Source organism: Chelonia mydas, chromosome 17, assembly GCF_015237465.2.
Source record: "Chelonia mydas isolate rCheMyd1 chromosome 17, rCheMyd1.pri.v2, whole genome shotgun sequence".
In the NCBI taxonomy this organism is placed as follows: Eukaryota; Metazoa; Chordata; order Testudines; family Cheloniidae; genus Chelonia; species Chelonia mydas.
The window spans coordinates 11,676,970-11,694,253 of NC_051257.2; the positions used below are offsets into that span (position 1 = coordinate 11,676,970).

The window sequence follows — 17,284 nt, forward strand, 5'->3', positions numbered from 1 at the left end:
TTTTAACAAAAAGAAACAAAAACTGTTGCATCTACTCAAAAATTGATTTTTTCATCAAAACCTCCAAAATGTTTAGTTTTAGTATTTTTTTTCATTTTTTGTCAGCACTTTCCACACTATTAGAAATACTGAAGTAGGCAGACACCTAAGTTGCCGTAAGAGTACATGAAAGAGGGGGCTGTGAAGTGGCACAAAGACCGCAGAAAAGCATACATTTAGGAACCTTATGTCTTTCATTGCGTCCCTTTGGGCTTATAACTACAGTGTAAAGCAATACCCCTCCTGCCCTAAAGTTATCTGACTATCAGTATGCTGGTTGTATCGGTATCTAAAATCCTTTTGAACAGCGTAGCTGAAGAGCTCAAGAGATTAATGGGGTAGGAGCGGTGAAATCCAAGCAATACAATATGAAATCTTTATCATACCTAAATGGTGTGATCTTCCATCTCCCAGTGGAAATCTCTGGTACCTTGGGACGTTAAATGGAGGCAAGAGGTGGAATTTTTTCTCCAACAGCGGCTCAAGCCTGGAGGCAGAGGGATCAGCAGAGTGAAAGAAACTGTACACTTGGCTGCAAGCTGGACGGACTTGGCAAACTGGAATGAAAGAGAGAGAGAGAGATCAGCATTGCATCTTTATGGGTTGCTCACGTATCTTTCGAGAGGTCTAGGTGGGGGTGTGATTAAATATACAGTCCCTTCAACTTCTACAAACAAACAATAGCCCAAACTACACACACAGTCAAAAGGCAGGAGATTCTTCAACTACATTGTTTCATGCTTCCTTGGTGACGAAATGAGCTTTGCTGTAAGATAATTTTGCAAAGGGATAACAGTGAGAAATAGGCAACCTGCTGAGGCTAAGGCCAGCCTTTGAAATCAATGGAAGCCAGAAAGTCAATAAAGTTTTAAAACCTTCTAAATATATTATCGAACATTGCACCTACAAAAGCATGAGGCATCCTCTGCTTGGAATATCTGAAGGCAAAACTATTTGATGGGAACATTAAATCAGGAGGATTGAAATGGAGATGAAAGCTGGAGTGGGTATGTGAAGCAAGGCAGCTTCAGAAGTCAATTTCTTGAAGTTAATGCATAAAATGAAACCGCACACATTAAAACAGGAGAGCATGGCTTGTAATATTTGCTAGAGAGAGGCAGCTAATGAGAAATTCAGACAGCAATTGTAAAGGGATGTTTGAAAATCACCCGCTCGCTCAGCTAATGAGGCACTCTTTCAATCTGATATACAGCACTGAGATAGAGACATCTCTTGTACTCAAATGGGTGATCATAGAAGGCTGCTGGGGTCTGTAAACCAGCAGGTGCAGTCACTTCCCAGCTAACCAAACTGCGTTTGGATCACTGTGAATCTCTCCAGTGTTAGCAGATCAATCCATTATGGGCTAATTATGCTAATAGACTTAGTATATTACAGCAGCACAAATATGTTACAACAGTCAATTCATTCACTGTAGGAGTAAAGAACTGATTAAAGTACTTATAAACAGATGTTTGGGAATATTATGCCTGCTCCCACTGAACTCCATATGAGCAGGATCAGTCCCTTAATGTTTTCCAAACTGCTGTGCAATATAATAATCTCTCAGATCTTTTCTATTACAGTTTCTTACTGTTCTCTTGCACTGATCCTATAAAACTGATAACCTGCATGGTGCTTTTCTTTAAAGCTCAGTTGTTTGTGCAACATTATTCTTGATCATCATCTAAGTGCTGGTGTTGTAAACACCACGGGGGGGGGGGGGGGGGATTGTTTTGGGGCACTCCATCACCCATCATCTTTAATGTATGTATTGTCACAACACACTTGGGAGGTAGGGAAGTGCCATTATCTCCACTGGATAGATGGGGAACTGAAGCACAGAGGCAAAGGCCCAGATCCTCAAAGGTATCCAGGCCCTTAACTCCCTCAGTGACCTTCCCTAGGTCACACAAGGAGTCTGTAGTGGAGTAGGTACCTTAAACCCAGGTCCCCAAATCCCAGGCTAGCATCCTGATCACTGGACCATCTCACCTCACCTTAATAGTCAAGATGAAAGATTCCCACACTCCCCCTTCCTCCTGAAAGGATTCCCAATGAAACAGGACAGTGGTTTTCAACCTTCTTTGAACTGTGACTCCATCTTACAGCAGAATATTGTTTCCCTCACCCCCCAGTCTGGGACACATCTTCCAGAAAAAGAATGAAATTAGGGCTGAGAAGCTGGCCCCATGTTTCAGAAATAGGCCTTAGGCTGCTTTTACCTGGAGGGGGAAACCCATACGCCAGACTGATTATTAACTTGAGAACTACTCTAATAGAATCCACTTAAACTCAATTACTCTGTGTTGCAGGGTTTTCTGATGAAGTTTGTCTTAGGAGCCCTCTCCTCAGGACAACAGGCTCAAATTAAAGGAGGAAATAAAAAAAACACATGGGTTCATTGTCATTCTCCACAGTTTCATATGGTGACAGCTGACGTGTTCAGCCAGCCGCTGGATAAAATGTGATGTACTTTGATTCAAGCACTGCACATTCCTCAGCCACGTGTGCTCTTTGGGAGAGGAATGGAAGAGTTAAGTTGGAAAACACTGAAGCTTGACAGGCTTTGTAAGCCCCCCTGCTGATATGTGGCTTTGAAAATCCATGCCATATAAGCTGTAAGTCTAATTGGCATTTAGTGCCAAATGATGGTACCAGTGAAGACAATGGAGCCATGATCTGACCCTTCAAGAATCCCCATGACCATCAATATGATGGCACTGCCCCAGGCAGACTGTAGCAATAGCTTATGGTAATATTCACTTTATACGGGCAGGATGCTGTGCCAGGAACAGCAAGGCAGAATGTTCAGACATACTCAGTGGGCTCCCCATCAGTTCCCAGGGTAATGAGAAAATACATTTTTCAGTGTTCTTACCAAGAACGGGCTGTTAAAAATGATCACTCATGAAGGTTTCAGTTCATGAAGGTGTCTAAGGAAAAGCATGTCCGTTGTTAGGCATTGACCTCCCGGAGCTGGGGCCCAAGTGCTGAAACTATGTCTAAACTGCAACCAGCACCTATCAACTGTACTTCCTACATTAGACCACATTCAATGTAAACCAGATTTCTGTTCAGTCAGGGCTAACCTGAATTAAACAGCCAAACCACGTGACCTCAAATTAGCTATCAAAGCATCGCCTTTCCAGTTAGCCTCTGTTTAGACAGATGCAGTTGACTGCAGCCCTAAAAGGCAGGCACATATTCAGCCTATGGGGTTGGGCATGCAAGTCAGGTAGGTGGCCACCACCCTCTGGCTGCCTCTACATTTGGAATTCACAGAAATGGGTAGGCATCTACTTTATAGGTGAATCCACTGCATGGGCAGAAGCCAGCAGGCAATGGCCACTACTAACAAATTTGCCCCAGACAGGCATCTCCATGAGTGAGAGTGTTGGGTACAAGGAGTAATAGCTCATGGATTCATTGACAAATTTCTAAAATACAGTGTCAGCTTTAAGTTCACTCCTTTCTTTTAATGACCTCTCTAGTTCATCTGGAGGAAAATTCTCCTGAGTTGTATGTCATGGAGATGCAGATACTGTGCTCTGGGACTATCCTTCCCTCAATGTTTGATCAAGGTCTGGCAAGCTGGGATCTTTTCTGTCACTGTGAATTGCATTATGCATCACATTCCACATTCACTGACTCACTCTGGGGGTGGTGGAACATTTGTTTCATTCAGGTGGTTTCTTGTCATTAAATTAAAAGTCTTCTTTGGGGTCTTTCAGTCAAACTTTGGCCCTTCCCCGGGCCCACTTTGTGACGTGTCTGGTTTATGATCTATGTCTAATGCCATGTTTCCCAGGTATGGGGAGTCCAAAACCTGCTCTGATGTCTGCTGCATGTTGTTTATTCTAGCAGGAAGTTATCTGAGCATCAAACAATTGGGGGGTGGGAGGAGATAATCAGAGTGTTTGCTTAAGACACTCTTTCTCCCTTCCCATTAGCACCTGAATATGGGCTACTCATTAGCCTGTCCGATGTTTTATGTATTATTCATTACATATCATTTGCCTATATTACTAAAATGTAACTGAATTTGTAACCTTATCTGACATGTTCTAGGTCTGTTTCCTCTGTCCATTTTTTATGCCCCCTGTGTGAACGTTTGAGGGCATATAACTGGATTGTAAGGACTAATAAGTACTTACAAAATGGCTGCTGTGTTTCTATAATTGCCATTTTTGGGTCTTTTTTTAAAAAATTGTAGTTCTTTGAACATTTTCAAAGCTGAAACCCACTGCAAAGCTTTCACTGTTCTTAAGAGATTGTCTGGAGTGCTCCAAATAGAGGATCCAGTAGCAAACTGTGCTAGTCCTTACTGAGTTTCTGGTCACTGGCATTATTTTGGGAAGACCATGAGATGTATCCATTTCAGCAGTTCTGTGGACTGAGATCCAAATACTTAACTAGCTAAAAAAATTGGTCAGGTTTAGATGAAAAAAGTTACCCATAAAGCTCTGAGGCCAGGGTCTGCATGCTCAGAAGAGTGTGAGTGCTAGAGAATATCAAACTTTGGGAAAGCTGTGATGGACTAGAAAACCATGAATGAGGAACATAGAAGGTGGAAGAGTATGAAATTGAGCTGTAAATGATTAGTGATTTATAGGATGAGAATTGTGACTAGACAACTGGAAGAGCAAAGAAAGAACTGCAGGAGAGGACATTAAAAATTGCCATGGAGTGTCAGGGGAATGTTGGATGAGGGGGAAAATAGAATACCCCTAGAAAGGACAGCAAAATATGGAACCTAGGTTCATTTTTTAGCTAGATTCCTACTACCACAGAAGAAAAATCAACATTCAAAGCTATGATGCCTAAGCATATGACAGATGTTATATATATTCTGTATGTCTACATTATACAGCATCCCACTACACCATGTGGTCCTATTTGCAGCAGGAAACACACAATCCATTGGGCAAATTTTCCTTTGCCTGTGGACTCATAAAACGTTTCATTTTAGTAATTAGTAAAAACACAAAATAAAACTTTAAATCAAAAACAAAAGGACATCTAGCCTTATATTTCTCACGTTTTCTGCTCTCTACCTCTCATCTCAATGAGGAGTGACTGACTCCACCACCTTACTGACTTCAGTCATATGTATGACAGGAGCCTTCTGGTCACACATTTTCCTTTTGGCAGCATGATTCAATTTTTTTTTCCCCCTTATGGAATTCTCCTAACCAGAACCTCCCTCTGAGGACTGACAACACTTCACGTTGCACATAGACTGCTTGTGCTGGAAATGTCCTTGAAATACTGGTCAAAAAGGTTGCTCTCAAAAGCAGCTCCCTGCAGGATATTTGAGGGAGGACGGAAGTGAGGGCTAATGGGAAGAAATAATGTGTAATAGTTCAGAATGCTGTTAATTTAGCAGCATGTTGCTGCTCAGTATCGCAGAGTGCCTGAAGCGATGAAGGTTGCACTGTTCCAGCATTGTACTCGGATAGTGAGGAGAGAAGGACTGAAGGCAAGAGAGATTAGAAGACTATGCCTCCGATCCAGAAAAGCATCTAAGCACCCGGTGTAGCCCCCCTGAAGACAACAGAATGACTCATGGGCTTCAAGTTAAGCAGCATCTTAAGTACATTGCTGGATTGGGCCTTCACCAATAAAAACTGGGGCATTATAAGAGATTTGAAAGTACAAATATCAGATTGGTAGTAAACACGCAGGTTGCAATAGAAAGATCTTTGTGGTTTCTATATTTTGCTACTGCAATAGCTCGGTAGGTAGTAAGGGTGGTCAGAAAACAACTCCATTTCATGAAACATGGAGGTTTTGAAATTTGTTTTCATTTTGATGAAGAACAAAACCAAGACCTTTGGAAAATTGTTGTGAAAAAAACACAAAAAGAGAAAGAGAGGGCGAGGCCCACCCCAGAGTAGCCAATAGCCGGACAGTCAAGTCACTGACTTGGAATGTAGCATGTGCTCTCTCTCTCTCCAAATTCCATCTTTCACCTGAGAAACTTTCCCAATGAAATTTTCATTTTAAATTACACATTACTGCAAAACATTTCACTGTGGCTGAAACTACAGTTTTTGATGGCAAAAGGTTCAATTGGAAACTTTTTGAGCGGCTGTAATGGACAGTCAATAGGAGCTTCTTTTATGTATCTCAGCTATTTGTTGTAGGTTTAAACAAAACCAGAAATTAACCCTGAAGACCATCTAGCTATACATTCATCTACCACATATTACTGCATGTTCTCACATTTGTCACCTGCCACAGAGCTCGGACACATTATTTCCCACATCACAGCACAGAGGTATTATACTAACAGAACCTGACACAGCATGAAGATTCAAAGGATACAACTTGTCTCTTAGGAGAACGGGGTGAGTCACCAGAAATAGTATAAATATCCCAGTGTGCATTAAAAAAAATTGTGGTTTTTTTTTTTTACTTTACTGGGCACTAAGCCATCACTAAAGAGGAAAAAGAGGTTTGTGACTGTTAAAAAAAGACCCAGATTCATCCAAATGCCACCTGGAATAATGGGTACAAATCACATGGAAGTCTCTGGGCCAAATTCAGAGGTGATTTTTTGGGCACTTTTTCAGGGACTGTTCCTACAATTATACTTATGTACATGCTTGCAGCAGTATGACATTGAAATGCATAGCCAGCAGTGATATGAGTTACACATGAGGTGTGAATAGGTCAGAAAACAGGTGTAAATGGTATAGTACCCTAACATGCCCCAGTTGTACAAAATGAGTGCAGCTTACATGCCACGAAAACAAAAACAGGTGTGTACAGTCCAAAAAGCAAATCGAGAGGAGGGTGTAAGATTAAGCAAGGTGGCTACAATTTATACTTGCACCATTTCTCAGTACTTCTGGGCCCAGTCAGTTTGAGCCCACTTATACCAGGGGCTGAATTTGCTCCCCATGGAAAGCTAAAATGATGTTAGTTATATTTTAAAGCCACATTCTGCTTAGTTGCACTGGGTTCATTAAAATTACTCTGAATTTACATTGGTATATAGTAGAGCAGCATATGGACCATTGGTTACAAATACTGTATACCAAAACAGTGCAGGTTTCACTGCTTAAGATGGCATTTACACAAGGTTGCCAAGCCTCCAGGATTGTCCTGGGGTCTCCAGGAATTAAAAATTAATCTTTAATTTAAAATTATGTCATGTGATGAAACCTCCAGGAATACGTCCAACCAAAATTGGCAACCCTACATTTACATCACTGCTGAATTGGGACCTTTAGCATGCTGGTCCATTACAGGTAGGAATTCATCAGCTGTCTCATCTCTAATTTTGCTTAACGGAACAGTGTGTACCTCTCTTTGCCTGTATTGGGCATTAAGCAGCCAGTATTCTAACCTCGAAGAGCGCTTACCATCCAGTCCAGGCAGAACAGTACTCCTCATGGCCAGTACTAAACCAAGCGGTGATCCAAACAGGAAGAAATCTGAAACTTCAAATTCAAACCGTCCCAGGTTTACTTCCGAGAGACTGGAGCTGCTCATAGGAGGAAAGTCTGCATCGTTCTTCATAACACTCGCGTGGATACTGAACAAGGAAAATGGATTGACTTAACAACAATAAACCAGGGGTCCCTTTCCATCTTGCTGTGCAAAGGCTCTACTTCATAGAGGGGCTGCTTAGAAAACTCCAGTCTCGGTCTGTAGGTCCAAACTTTCTGCTTTAATAATGAGACACTCATACAGCAGAGCCAAACCCTAACCATAATGGCTTCCCATTCTCTCTGTTACAGTCATCTGGAATATTTTATTTTCTGATGCAGATACATAATAAATTTGCTACCGTTAAAGATCAGTAATTCCCTGCAGTTAAAATAGTTGGCATAGAAGACAGCTGTGTGGGCATTGTATGACTCAGAACTACTCCCCCCCCCGAAAATAATAATTAAAGCAGGAATTCACTGAAAAAGTGTTTGCTGCAAATTGTAATGGACCCAAGTTGTGTAAGAATATGACTCAACAATGTCATTGTACATGAGAGTTTTTGGTGTTACAAGGATCTTCATGTCCATGAGGGTTTCTCTGACTTTTCACCCCCACTTTGCAGCTATCTACTTAATAATAAGCAGCAGTCTAGCTTCTCATCTGCATTGCAAAGTGATTTACAAACTTTATATTAACCCTCAAACCACCAACAGTTGAGGTAGGTAAGTATCGTAATCCCCCCCCCCCTTTTTTTTTTTTTTTTTTAAAAGAGAAAATGGATTCTCTACTGACTAGCATCTTACTTCACTATTCACATCTGTGCAAAGCTGGCGTAAAATGCTCCCAAATCAGAATGGTGGTGTGCCAGGACCAGAGAAGTGAAGAGTTTAATTTTAAGAGATGCAGGACATTCTGACTTCCAATGAAGTTCTGGGTGCTTATCAACTTTTGAAAATCAGGCCTCAAATTATTTACCATAGACCTCACACCATGTCAGAGGCTCAGCCAGGATTAGAAGTCAGGAGTCCCGGGCTCACAGTCCTGTGTTCAGAGTATAAGACCAGGCCTTTCTGACAACCTGAGAACTTAATGGTACCGTCTTGAGCCCTTCAATGTTGTACCTGATCTTCTCGCTTAGACAAGATAAGACACTTTGAACCCAAACCACTAGGGACAGAGTTTAGCCCCTACAGTGCCCCCGAGTTTACAGTCATGCAGAATAGAATGAATCCAGGAGTCAAACTCATCTTCTGCTTGGGCACTGCAGAGTTACCACTCCATCCCTACGTTGCATTATTGGCCCCATGTCGCGTCATTGCTACACTACAAGATAAGAGAAGCTAGCACAAAGTAGCCAAGACAAACATGTCAAAGTATACAGAACAAGTTTCCATGCTTAGGAGGTATCGTAGTCATATCATTATCCAAAATGGGATAAGATCTCTAAATTAAAAAACAACAATTGTTAATAATCCTACATGGAACTGATATGTAAAAAACTGAAACTTTTTAAATTGCTGTACATGCTGGGGAACATAGATCTCAGAATATTTTTCATCCTCAATCTGTGCATTTCCAGCTATTTCCATGCTACCTTGCAATAGATTTGTGCAAACCTGGTGGTTGAAGAGTCAGAAATCTGAGTGGGGTGTAAAATTTTCAGGGGGAAGTTAAGCATAGGCAAAAATGTATTTGTAAGTGTAGCAGTTTTCAGTTTAAAACAATTGTAAATACCTAGAAACTGAAACGCGGAAGGTTTAAGGAGGGTTGTTGTGCTGCTTTTTTTATTATCTTGTTTTCCCCATGAGTATGAAATACATTTCTCTTAAGAACCTTTCTCTTTACTACACTTCTGCCAATACCCACCTCTCCCCATCCAAGCTAAAATATATCCAAATTCTACTATTTACAACAACCAGATTAGGCAAAAATTATAAAAAAAGATCATTCAGAACTACTTGCTCACTTAACATTATTAATGCTAATCAAATGAGTCTCTATCTTCACATTTCAAACTCTATTATGTTCCCTTTCCTATTTCTCTGAACTAATAAATCTCTAGGAGTGTAGCATTGTCTGCTTTTAATGAACAAAGACTGAAGTTCAAATGCTTGTCATTAGAACACAGGCATACACTGTTATTTCTATCTTGATTTTTTTAAAATAAAAAGATGGGCTTTTTTTTCTTTTGTGAAAACATAAATAATGTACTTTTGGGGGGTGAGGGGGATTTTCTTTTATATATTTATTTTGCAACTAACATGCACCTGTAGTCTATAGGTATTAGGAAAAGAAGAGTGCCAATATTTTGACGTGTCAATTTGTAAGCAAGAGAGATCAGACGCCAAAACCTGATAAATTAGTTCAGTTGAGCCAGATTGTATAATAAATGGGTTGAATGGAGAGTTCAGATTAGATAGCCTGGGAGTTTCTTGCTGCTACACAGGGAGCTAAAAGTGATGGACTAGAATTCTTGACAAATTCTCTACCACAGACAAATGGAAAAAGACACATTGTTTTCTTGAAGCAGGAAGGTACTTTAAAATGTAAGGACCTGGTATCCAAAAAGGAACAGCAGCACATTGATGTGAAAACCAAATAGAATAATCAAGGAACCCAAAGCAAAGAATGCATTGACTGCAGCCAAAGAGATAGAATAAAATTACCTTGAGCTATTACTGACAAAACAGGCAGGCTGGAGTACAGCACTGTGGCAAGTCTGCACTGTACCTGAGCTCTCACAGAACTGAAACTTGGGAGCACACAATGGGGCTTTTCTCTCTATCGGCATCACCCCCAACGAAATAAAGGAAGAAAGAACAAACAGAAAGAAAAATAAAGCACAAAGGATACAGATACTCAAGCAAGCAGTCAAACTAGGTAGGTAAAGACAGAGAGAGAGACAGACAAAGGAAATGATGAACCTCCCATGCTAGATATATTGTTAAAAGGTTTCTTTTTTAGGATTTAGGGAAGCTAAGTAAGCTTCCTTTAAAAAGATTACTTTTTATTAATTTAAATTGAAGATTTATGGAGGTTTTCAAAAAAGCCTGAATAGTTTGTAGACAGCTGAGAGCACCAAAAATCAATTTCCTAATTCTCTGGAGAATCATGCAAAGCCTCTAATGAAAGTCAGATGGGGCTAAATAATAGTAATAAAAAAAAAACTTCCAAAAAATGCCAAGTCTATTTGATTTGACTTGTGAGAGGTGCATTATAAAAACTGGGATTTTTTGCATTCAGTTTCTGCATTCAAAATTCACACCAGTCAACAAAAGTTGAATTAAAAAATCCAGCTGAGTGGGTCCAGATCAATGCCCCACACCCCAAAAATTAAATATCTACATTTTTCCGGAGTAGCTTGCAAAGGCTTAAACTAAGTCTGCAGCAACATATTATGTGGGTTATATAAATGATGCCATTACTCTCACATTGCCTGTATTAATACTCCACATTCAATTGTAATCCTATTGCTTTTACTGAATTAAGGACTAGTTACCTCGACAGAAAAGCATGGTGTTGGGAAATAGTGTCACAGTCATAAGTGGACGAGTCGCTCTGTTTCCTTGGCAATGGTTGCCTTGGTGCCTCATCCTCCATGATTCCCGAAATGTCAATATTACTTTTGCTTAGGCGTTTGCTGCCACCCAGACTGGAATCCTCTGCTAAAAGGGGATTATCCTTCAAAGAATGAACAAAGCAAAAGGGAGGTTAAAAAAGCGACCAAAATAAAACACAACTAATATGAAGCAGTTCTATTTGTATAGTTGTCTTATATTAACCAATAGAGGGTGGAATTGTTAGCTGTCATCTCTACAAAGGTAAGAATAAGGAGGCTGAGAAACGGCCTGATGTCTGTCTTAGCTGTGTGTCATGCAAACTGGGGGGAGGGTCACTTGTATGACAACTTTAACCCTGGTAACCCCCTTCTGGGCTTGGGGCCCGATCCAAAGTCCAGATCCCATTGACTTCAGTGGTCCTTTGAGTGCCCTTTAAATAATAGACAGACATAAGCAGCCTTGATCGAAGTGTACAGAATGCATTGAAATACGTTAACGGAATAGGCCTTCATGCCCCATGGATGTGATAGGTAGATGTAAAGTTAAAATAAAAACTTTTTTGCTTAACATGAGCTTTTTGTGTGTTAATGTGGAGAACAATAGGGTCTCCGCTCAATTCTTATTACGCAACTCATCCTATTTTTAAATTTGCCTTTGAATCTCTTATCTGCATTGCAAATCAACATACCATCTTACAGTGAAACTCTCAGTTTCATAAGAATTATCAACAATCTTAACAGAAAAACAGTGAACTTCTCAAAGTCAAAATGCCTTTTGCCAAAATGCTTCCTGGCTGGATTTCTTTTACAGGTCCCTTTTGCAGCACTTTTTAACAAAGCAGCAATTCTGAACAGCAAAGGAATTATTGCTGTGGATAGCTCCTGAGTACTCCATGAATCTCTCTTATTCCTGTTCATAAGATTTTTGTGAACAGACCATGATTATCTCAAATTGATTAGTTATTCAAAATTATTTGACTAATAACTTCTATGAAGAGATCTTGCGCTGTAGCTTGTCTACAAGCAACCGAGTTGTGAATAGACAACGTATTTGTGATATAATAATTTGAAATTTGCTTTCCACAAATATGTTGCAATCTTTGCTTTGATTAAATGTTCCTTCCGTAAATTAATTTATAAGAATGTTTATGGCTACCACACACAAAAGGTGCTTAGGGCACAGTGCGCGCGCACACACACATACAGCAAAATCATTTATACCTCCTGCAATTCAGTAACTTCAACAAGTTTTGGATAAAGCACTTAAACATCTGATTGAATAATAAGCTTTTTTATAATTCTCATTGTCACATTATCTAAGCACTGTGAATATCATCAGAGAATATCAGGTTGCCAACTTTCAAAATTTTATCATGAGCCTTGTAATATTTTGTGTTAAAGCCCAAGACCCTAGAGTCATGTGAATACACAAAAATCTCAAATTTTGTTTGTTTAAAAATAAGTTTCTAGTCCTCCTGGGTGCAGAGCGGCTTGAAAACATGCAGCCTAAAATCTCCAAAATAGCTAAATTAATTTAAAAAAAAAAAAAGCCAGAAGGCCAATCAATCCAATTTTTTAAAATCTCCTTATTTTTATGCCAACATCACATTTTTTCTTAAGGGCTAGGCTCAATTTTTGAATACATGGAGTTGGCAACACTGCAACACAAACGCACTTATTTCTATTTAATCCCACATCTGTTTTGCTGGTCTGGTTCTCAGCAATATTTAGACACTACCTCGTGCTACCACTGAACTAGGTCAACAGAATGTTCAATAAAAGAATGACCAGTGGCACTGGAAGTTACGGGTCTCTTCAGTCTGTAGGAAATTGGCAGCAGTTCACGGTTGCCCACGGAGCATCATTAACACCTGTGTCCAGGTTTCTTCCGCTGGGTCACAAGGCAACCACTGCGAGATTACTATTGGCACAGTTTGATGATCTTAGAACAATACTGAGTGGGAAAAACATCCAAACTCTTGCTGCAGGGCTGCCACCACCCTGGTTAAGTTGGCATTTCCATGTGTGTGTTTATTTACTGGATATGATGCTGCTGTTTGAGCTGGATCCTGTTCAGATGTGGTAGCTGTTTTCTTTAGTGACAAAAACTAATCTAAGTTAATAGGGTACTGCAATTTTTGTTTGTTTTTGTTACTCTACAGATTAGGAGGAAAAACCCCAGATCACCTAGTTTTTGGATTACATTGTATGTAGCTGCCAAAGCCCAGGCACCTCAGATGAGGTTTTGAGGAGGGAGGGGGTTGTATGGAAGGAATGAACAAGTCTGGATGGAGAAGGGATTAACTACTTAGTAACTTTCTTCTCTCTTATCTTCCACAAGTCAGTGAAGTTTTTACTAGTGACCTCACTGAGGGCGCAATCCTACCCCGTCTCTACACAACTCTCCCCTGCCCCTGATTTCCGTTCTCTGTCACACTGTTCCCCTCAGGGTCCTCCTGGGAACATAATGGGATAACGTTGAAATGTTTTCAGAATCACTGTTTGTGGTTTATTACAGTAGAGGCCCCTGCTGAGATCAAGGCTACATTGTGCTGGGTGCTGTACTAACACAGTGACAGTAGTCCTTCTGCACAGCATTTACAATCTAAATAGACAAGACAGACAAGGGGTGGGAGAGAGGAAGTGCTACTATCACTGTTTTCCAGATGCAGAACCGAGGCTCAGAGAGATTAAGCCCTGGTCTAAACTACGGGGTTAGGTTGAATTTAGCCGCGTTAGGTCGATTTTAAAATGAATGCGTCTACACAACCCACCCCGTTCCGTCGACCTAAAGGGCTCTTAAAATCAACTTCTGTACTCCTCCCCGGCGAGGGGAGTAGTGCTAAAATCGACATTGCTAGGTCGAATTTGGGGTAGTGCAGACGCAATTTGAGAGTATTGGCCTCTGGGAGCTATCCCAGAGTGCTCCAATGCGACTGCTCTGGACAGCGCTTTGAACTCCGATGCACTAGCCAGGTACACAGGAAAAGCCCAGGGAAATTTTGAATTTCATTTCCTGTTTGGTCAGCGTGGCGAGCTCAGCAGCACAGGTGACCATGCAGGTTCCCCCAGAATCGCAAACGAGCTCCAGCATGGACCGAAAGGGAGACACTGGATCTGCTGTATGGGGAGAAGAATCTGTGCAGGACGAATGCCGATCAAAAAGAAGAAATGCTAATATATATGCCAAAATCGCACAGGGCATGGTGGAGAGAGGCTACACCAGGACACACAGCAGTGCCGCGTGACAGTTAAGGAGCTCAGGCAAGCCTACCAAAAGGCAAACGAGGCAAACGGTTGCTCCGGGTCAGAGCCCCATACATGCCGCTTCTATGATCAGCTGCATGGCATTCTAGGGGGGGATCCTACCACTACCTCACCACTGTCCGTGGACATTTGCAAGGGGGGAGTCTCACGCAACAGGGAAGATTTTGTGGATGAGGAAGAGGAGGAGGAGAATGCGCAGCAGGCAAGCGGTGAATCCGTTCTCCCTGGCAGCCAGGACCTTTTCATCACCTTGCAGCCAATACCCTCCCAAGGCGGGATCCCCGACCCTGAAGCTGAAGAAGGCAGCTCTGGTGAGTGCACATTTGTAACTACAGTAGAGGGTTTAAAAGCAATAGTGTTTAATGTTTGATTTGCCCTGAAGAATTGGGATGCATTCGCAGCCAGTACAGCTACTGGAAAAGTCTGTTAACGTGTCTGGAGATGGAGTGGGAATCCTCCAGGGACATCTCCATGAAGCTCTCCTAGAGGTACTCTGAAAGCCTTTGCGGAAGGTTTCTGGGGCGGGCTGCCTTATTTCACCCTCCACAGTAGGCCCCGTTACCACGCCAAGCCAGTAGCAAGTAGTCTGGAATCACTGCAGCACAAAGCATGGCAGCGAATGGTCCTGGGTTTTGGTCGCATTCAAGCAACATTCGGTCTTTATCTTTCTGTGTTAGCCTCAGGAGAGTGATATAATTCATGGTCACCTGGTTGAAATAGGAGAATTTTTGAAAGGGAACAATAAAAGGACCCCATTCATGCGGGGTTGTTTGCGCTTGGCTAAAAGGGATCATACCGGAGAATAGCCATGCGGTGGTGGGAGGGGTGAAGGGCTCATCCCAGAGAATAGCCATGCGGTGGGGTGTGGGGAGGTGTGTGCTGCACATCCACCCGAAAACCGCAGCCCCTCCTTTTAAATGTGAAACCCAACCGGCATTGCTTGCTATGGGAAAGGATGGCGCTGGAGTTTGAAATCATTCCCACATGTTATGAAGGTGGAAGAAGCCAACCCCGCATACCAAAAGGCTTACCATGGCAGCCTGGAAACCAAATTCTGTTGCCCAGCTGTGTGTGATGTATCACCATACCGGCAGGCACTCACCATAAAAGGCAAAATGCGACCTTGTACCTAAAGCACATGTGCTGTCTGCTGTGAATTGCTTGATTCACTGTGAAAGAGTCTCCCTTTTGTTCTCAGAAATGTATCATCCTAAATTTTACTCTCCCTTTTATCTCCCCCAGGTGCAAATGTGTCTATGCTCCCCCTATCATCTCCGTCCCTGAGGTTATTGCAGATTAGAAGATGAAAAAAACCGCACTCGCGATGACATGTTTTCCGGGCTCATGCAGTCCTCCTGCACTGATAGGGCACAGCTTATTGCATGAAGGCATTCAGTGGCAGAGGCCAGGAAAGCATTAAGTGAGTGCGAAGAGCAGAGGCAGGAGGCAATGCTGAGGCTAATGCGGGAGCAAATGGACATGATGAAGCATCTGTTGGAGCTGCAGGAAAGCCAACAAGAGCACAGCCGCCCGCTGCATCCATTGCATAACCGCCTGCCCTCCTCCCCAAGTTCCATATCCTCCTTACCCAGATGCCCAAGAATGGGGGAGGGGGGTGGGGAGGGGAGGCTCCGGGCACCCAGCCACTCCACTCCAGAGGATGGCCCAAGCAACAGAAGGCTATCATTCAAACTGTTTTAATTTGTAGTGTGGCTACAATAAGCAATGTGGCCTTGTCCTTCCCTCCTCCCAAACCCCACCCCACCCCACCCGGGCTACCTTGTCAGTTATCTCACTTTTTTTTTGTAATTAATAAAGAAAGAATGCGTGGTTTCAAAACAATAGTTACTTTATTTCCTTTGCCAGCTCTGATCAAAGGGGAGAGAGTGGTTGGCTTACAGGGAATTAAAACCAACAAAGGGGGCAGGTTTGCAGCAAGGAAAAACACACACAGCTGTCACACTATGGCCTGGCCAGTCATGAAACTGGTTTTCAAAGCCTCTCTGATGCGCAACGCGCCCAGCTGTGCTCTTCTAATTGCCCTGGTGTCTGGCTGCTCAAAATCAGCTGCCAGGCGATTTGCCTCAACCTCCCACCCCGCCATAAACGTCTCCCCCTTACTCTCACAGCAGTCCCCACAGTAGACTTGCCCATTCAAAATTGATTCCCGACTGACTGGTAGCAGTCAGGCATTGCAAGCTTCCACAGAGCTATCGCCACTCGCTTCTCAACTGTCAGGGCAGCTCCCATCTTGGAATTCTTGCGCTTCAGGGTGGGGGAAAGCAACTCACAAAATTCAAGGAAAGTGGCCTTACGCATGCGAAAGTTTCGCAGCCACTGTAAATCATCCTAAACCTGCAACGCTATGCGGTCCCACCAGTCTGTGCTTGTTTGCCGTGCCAAGAATCGGCGTTCCACTGTATCAACCAGCCCCACTGCCGCCATGATGTCCCAATTGCCAGAGCCCGTGTTTTCAGGAACGTCTGTGTCCGTGTCCTCATCACAATCGTCCTCGTGCTGGCGTCTCTTAGCCTGGTTCTCCACATACTCCAGGATCATAAGTGAGGTGTTTACAACGCTCACAATAGCAGCTGCTGAGCTGAGCGGGCTCCATGCTTGCCGTGGTATGGCGTATGCATGGGTAACCCAGGAAAAAAGGCGCAAAACGATTGTCTGCCATTGCTTTCACAGACAGAGGGAGGGAGGGGTGACTGACGACACGTCCCCAAAACCACCCTCGATAATGTTTTTGCCTCATCAGGCATTGGGAGCTTAACCCAGAATTCCAATGGGCAGTGGAGACTGCGGGAACTCTGGGATAGCTACCCACAGTGCACCACTCCATAAGTCGATGCTAGCCACACTATTGAGGACGCACTCCGCCGACTTAATGTGGGGACATACACAACTGACTGTATAAAATCGATTTCTAAAAATCAACTTCTGTAAAATTGACCTAATTTCGTAGTGTAGACA

The 17,284-nt window shown here is 42.5% G+C and overlaps 1 protein-coding gene across 7 annotated transcripts in view; it reads right to left on the reverse strand.

Annotated features, from left to right (window-relative positions):
- PITPNM3 (PITPNM family member 3) overlaps nucleotides 1-17,284 on the reverse strand; it is a 338,711-nt gene that overhangs the window by 34,664 nt on the left and 286,763 nt on the right. For all 7 annotated transcript variants that reach the window (XM_043531087.1, XM_037880424.2, XM_043531085.1 and 4 more), the window contains 3 exons: nucleotides 10,982-11,163; nucleotides 7,413-7,585; nucleotides 426-596 (listed from right to left, as the gene is read on the reverse strand). In XM_043531087.1, coding sequence (XP_043387022.1) covers nucleotides 426-596; nucleotides 7,413-7,585; nucleotides 10,982-11,163 — 526 coding nt within the window. The remainder of the gene's footprint in view (nucleotides 1-425; nucleotides 597-7,412; nucleotides 7,586-10,981; nucleotides 11,164-17,284) is intronic.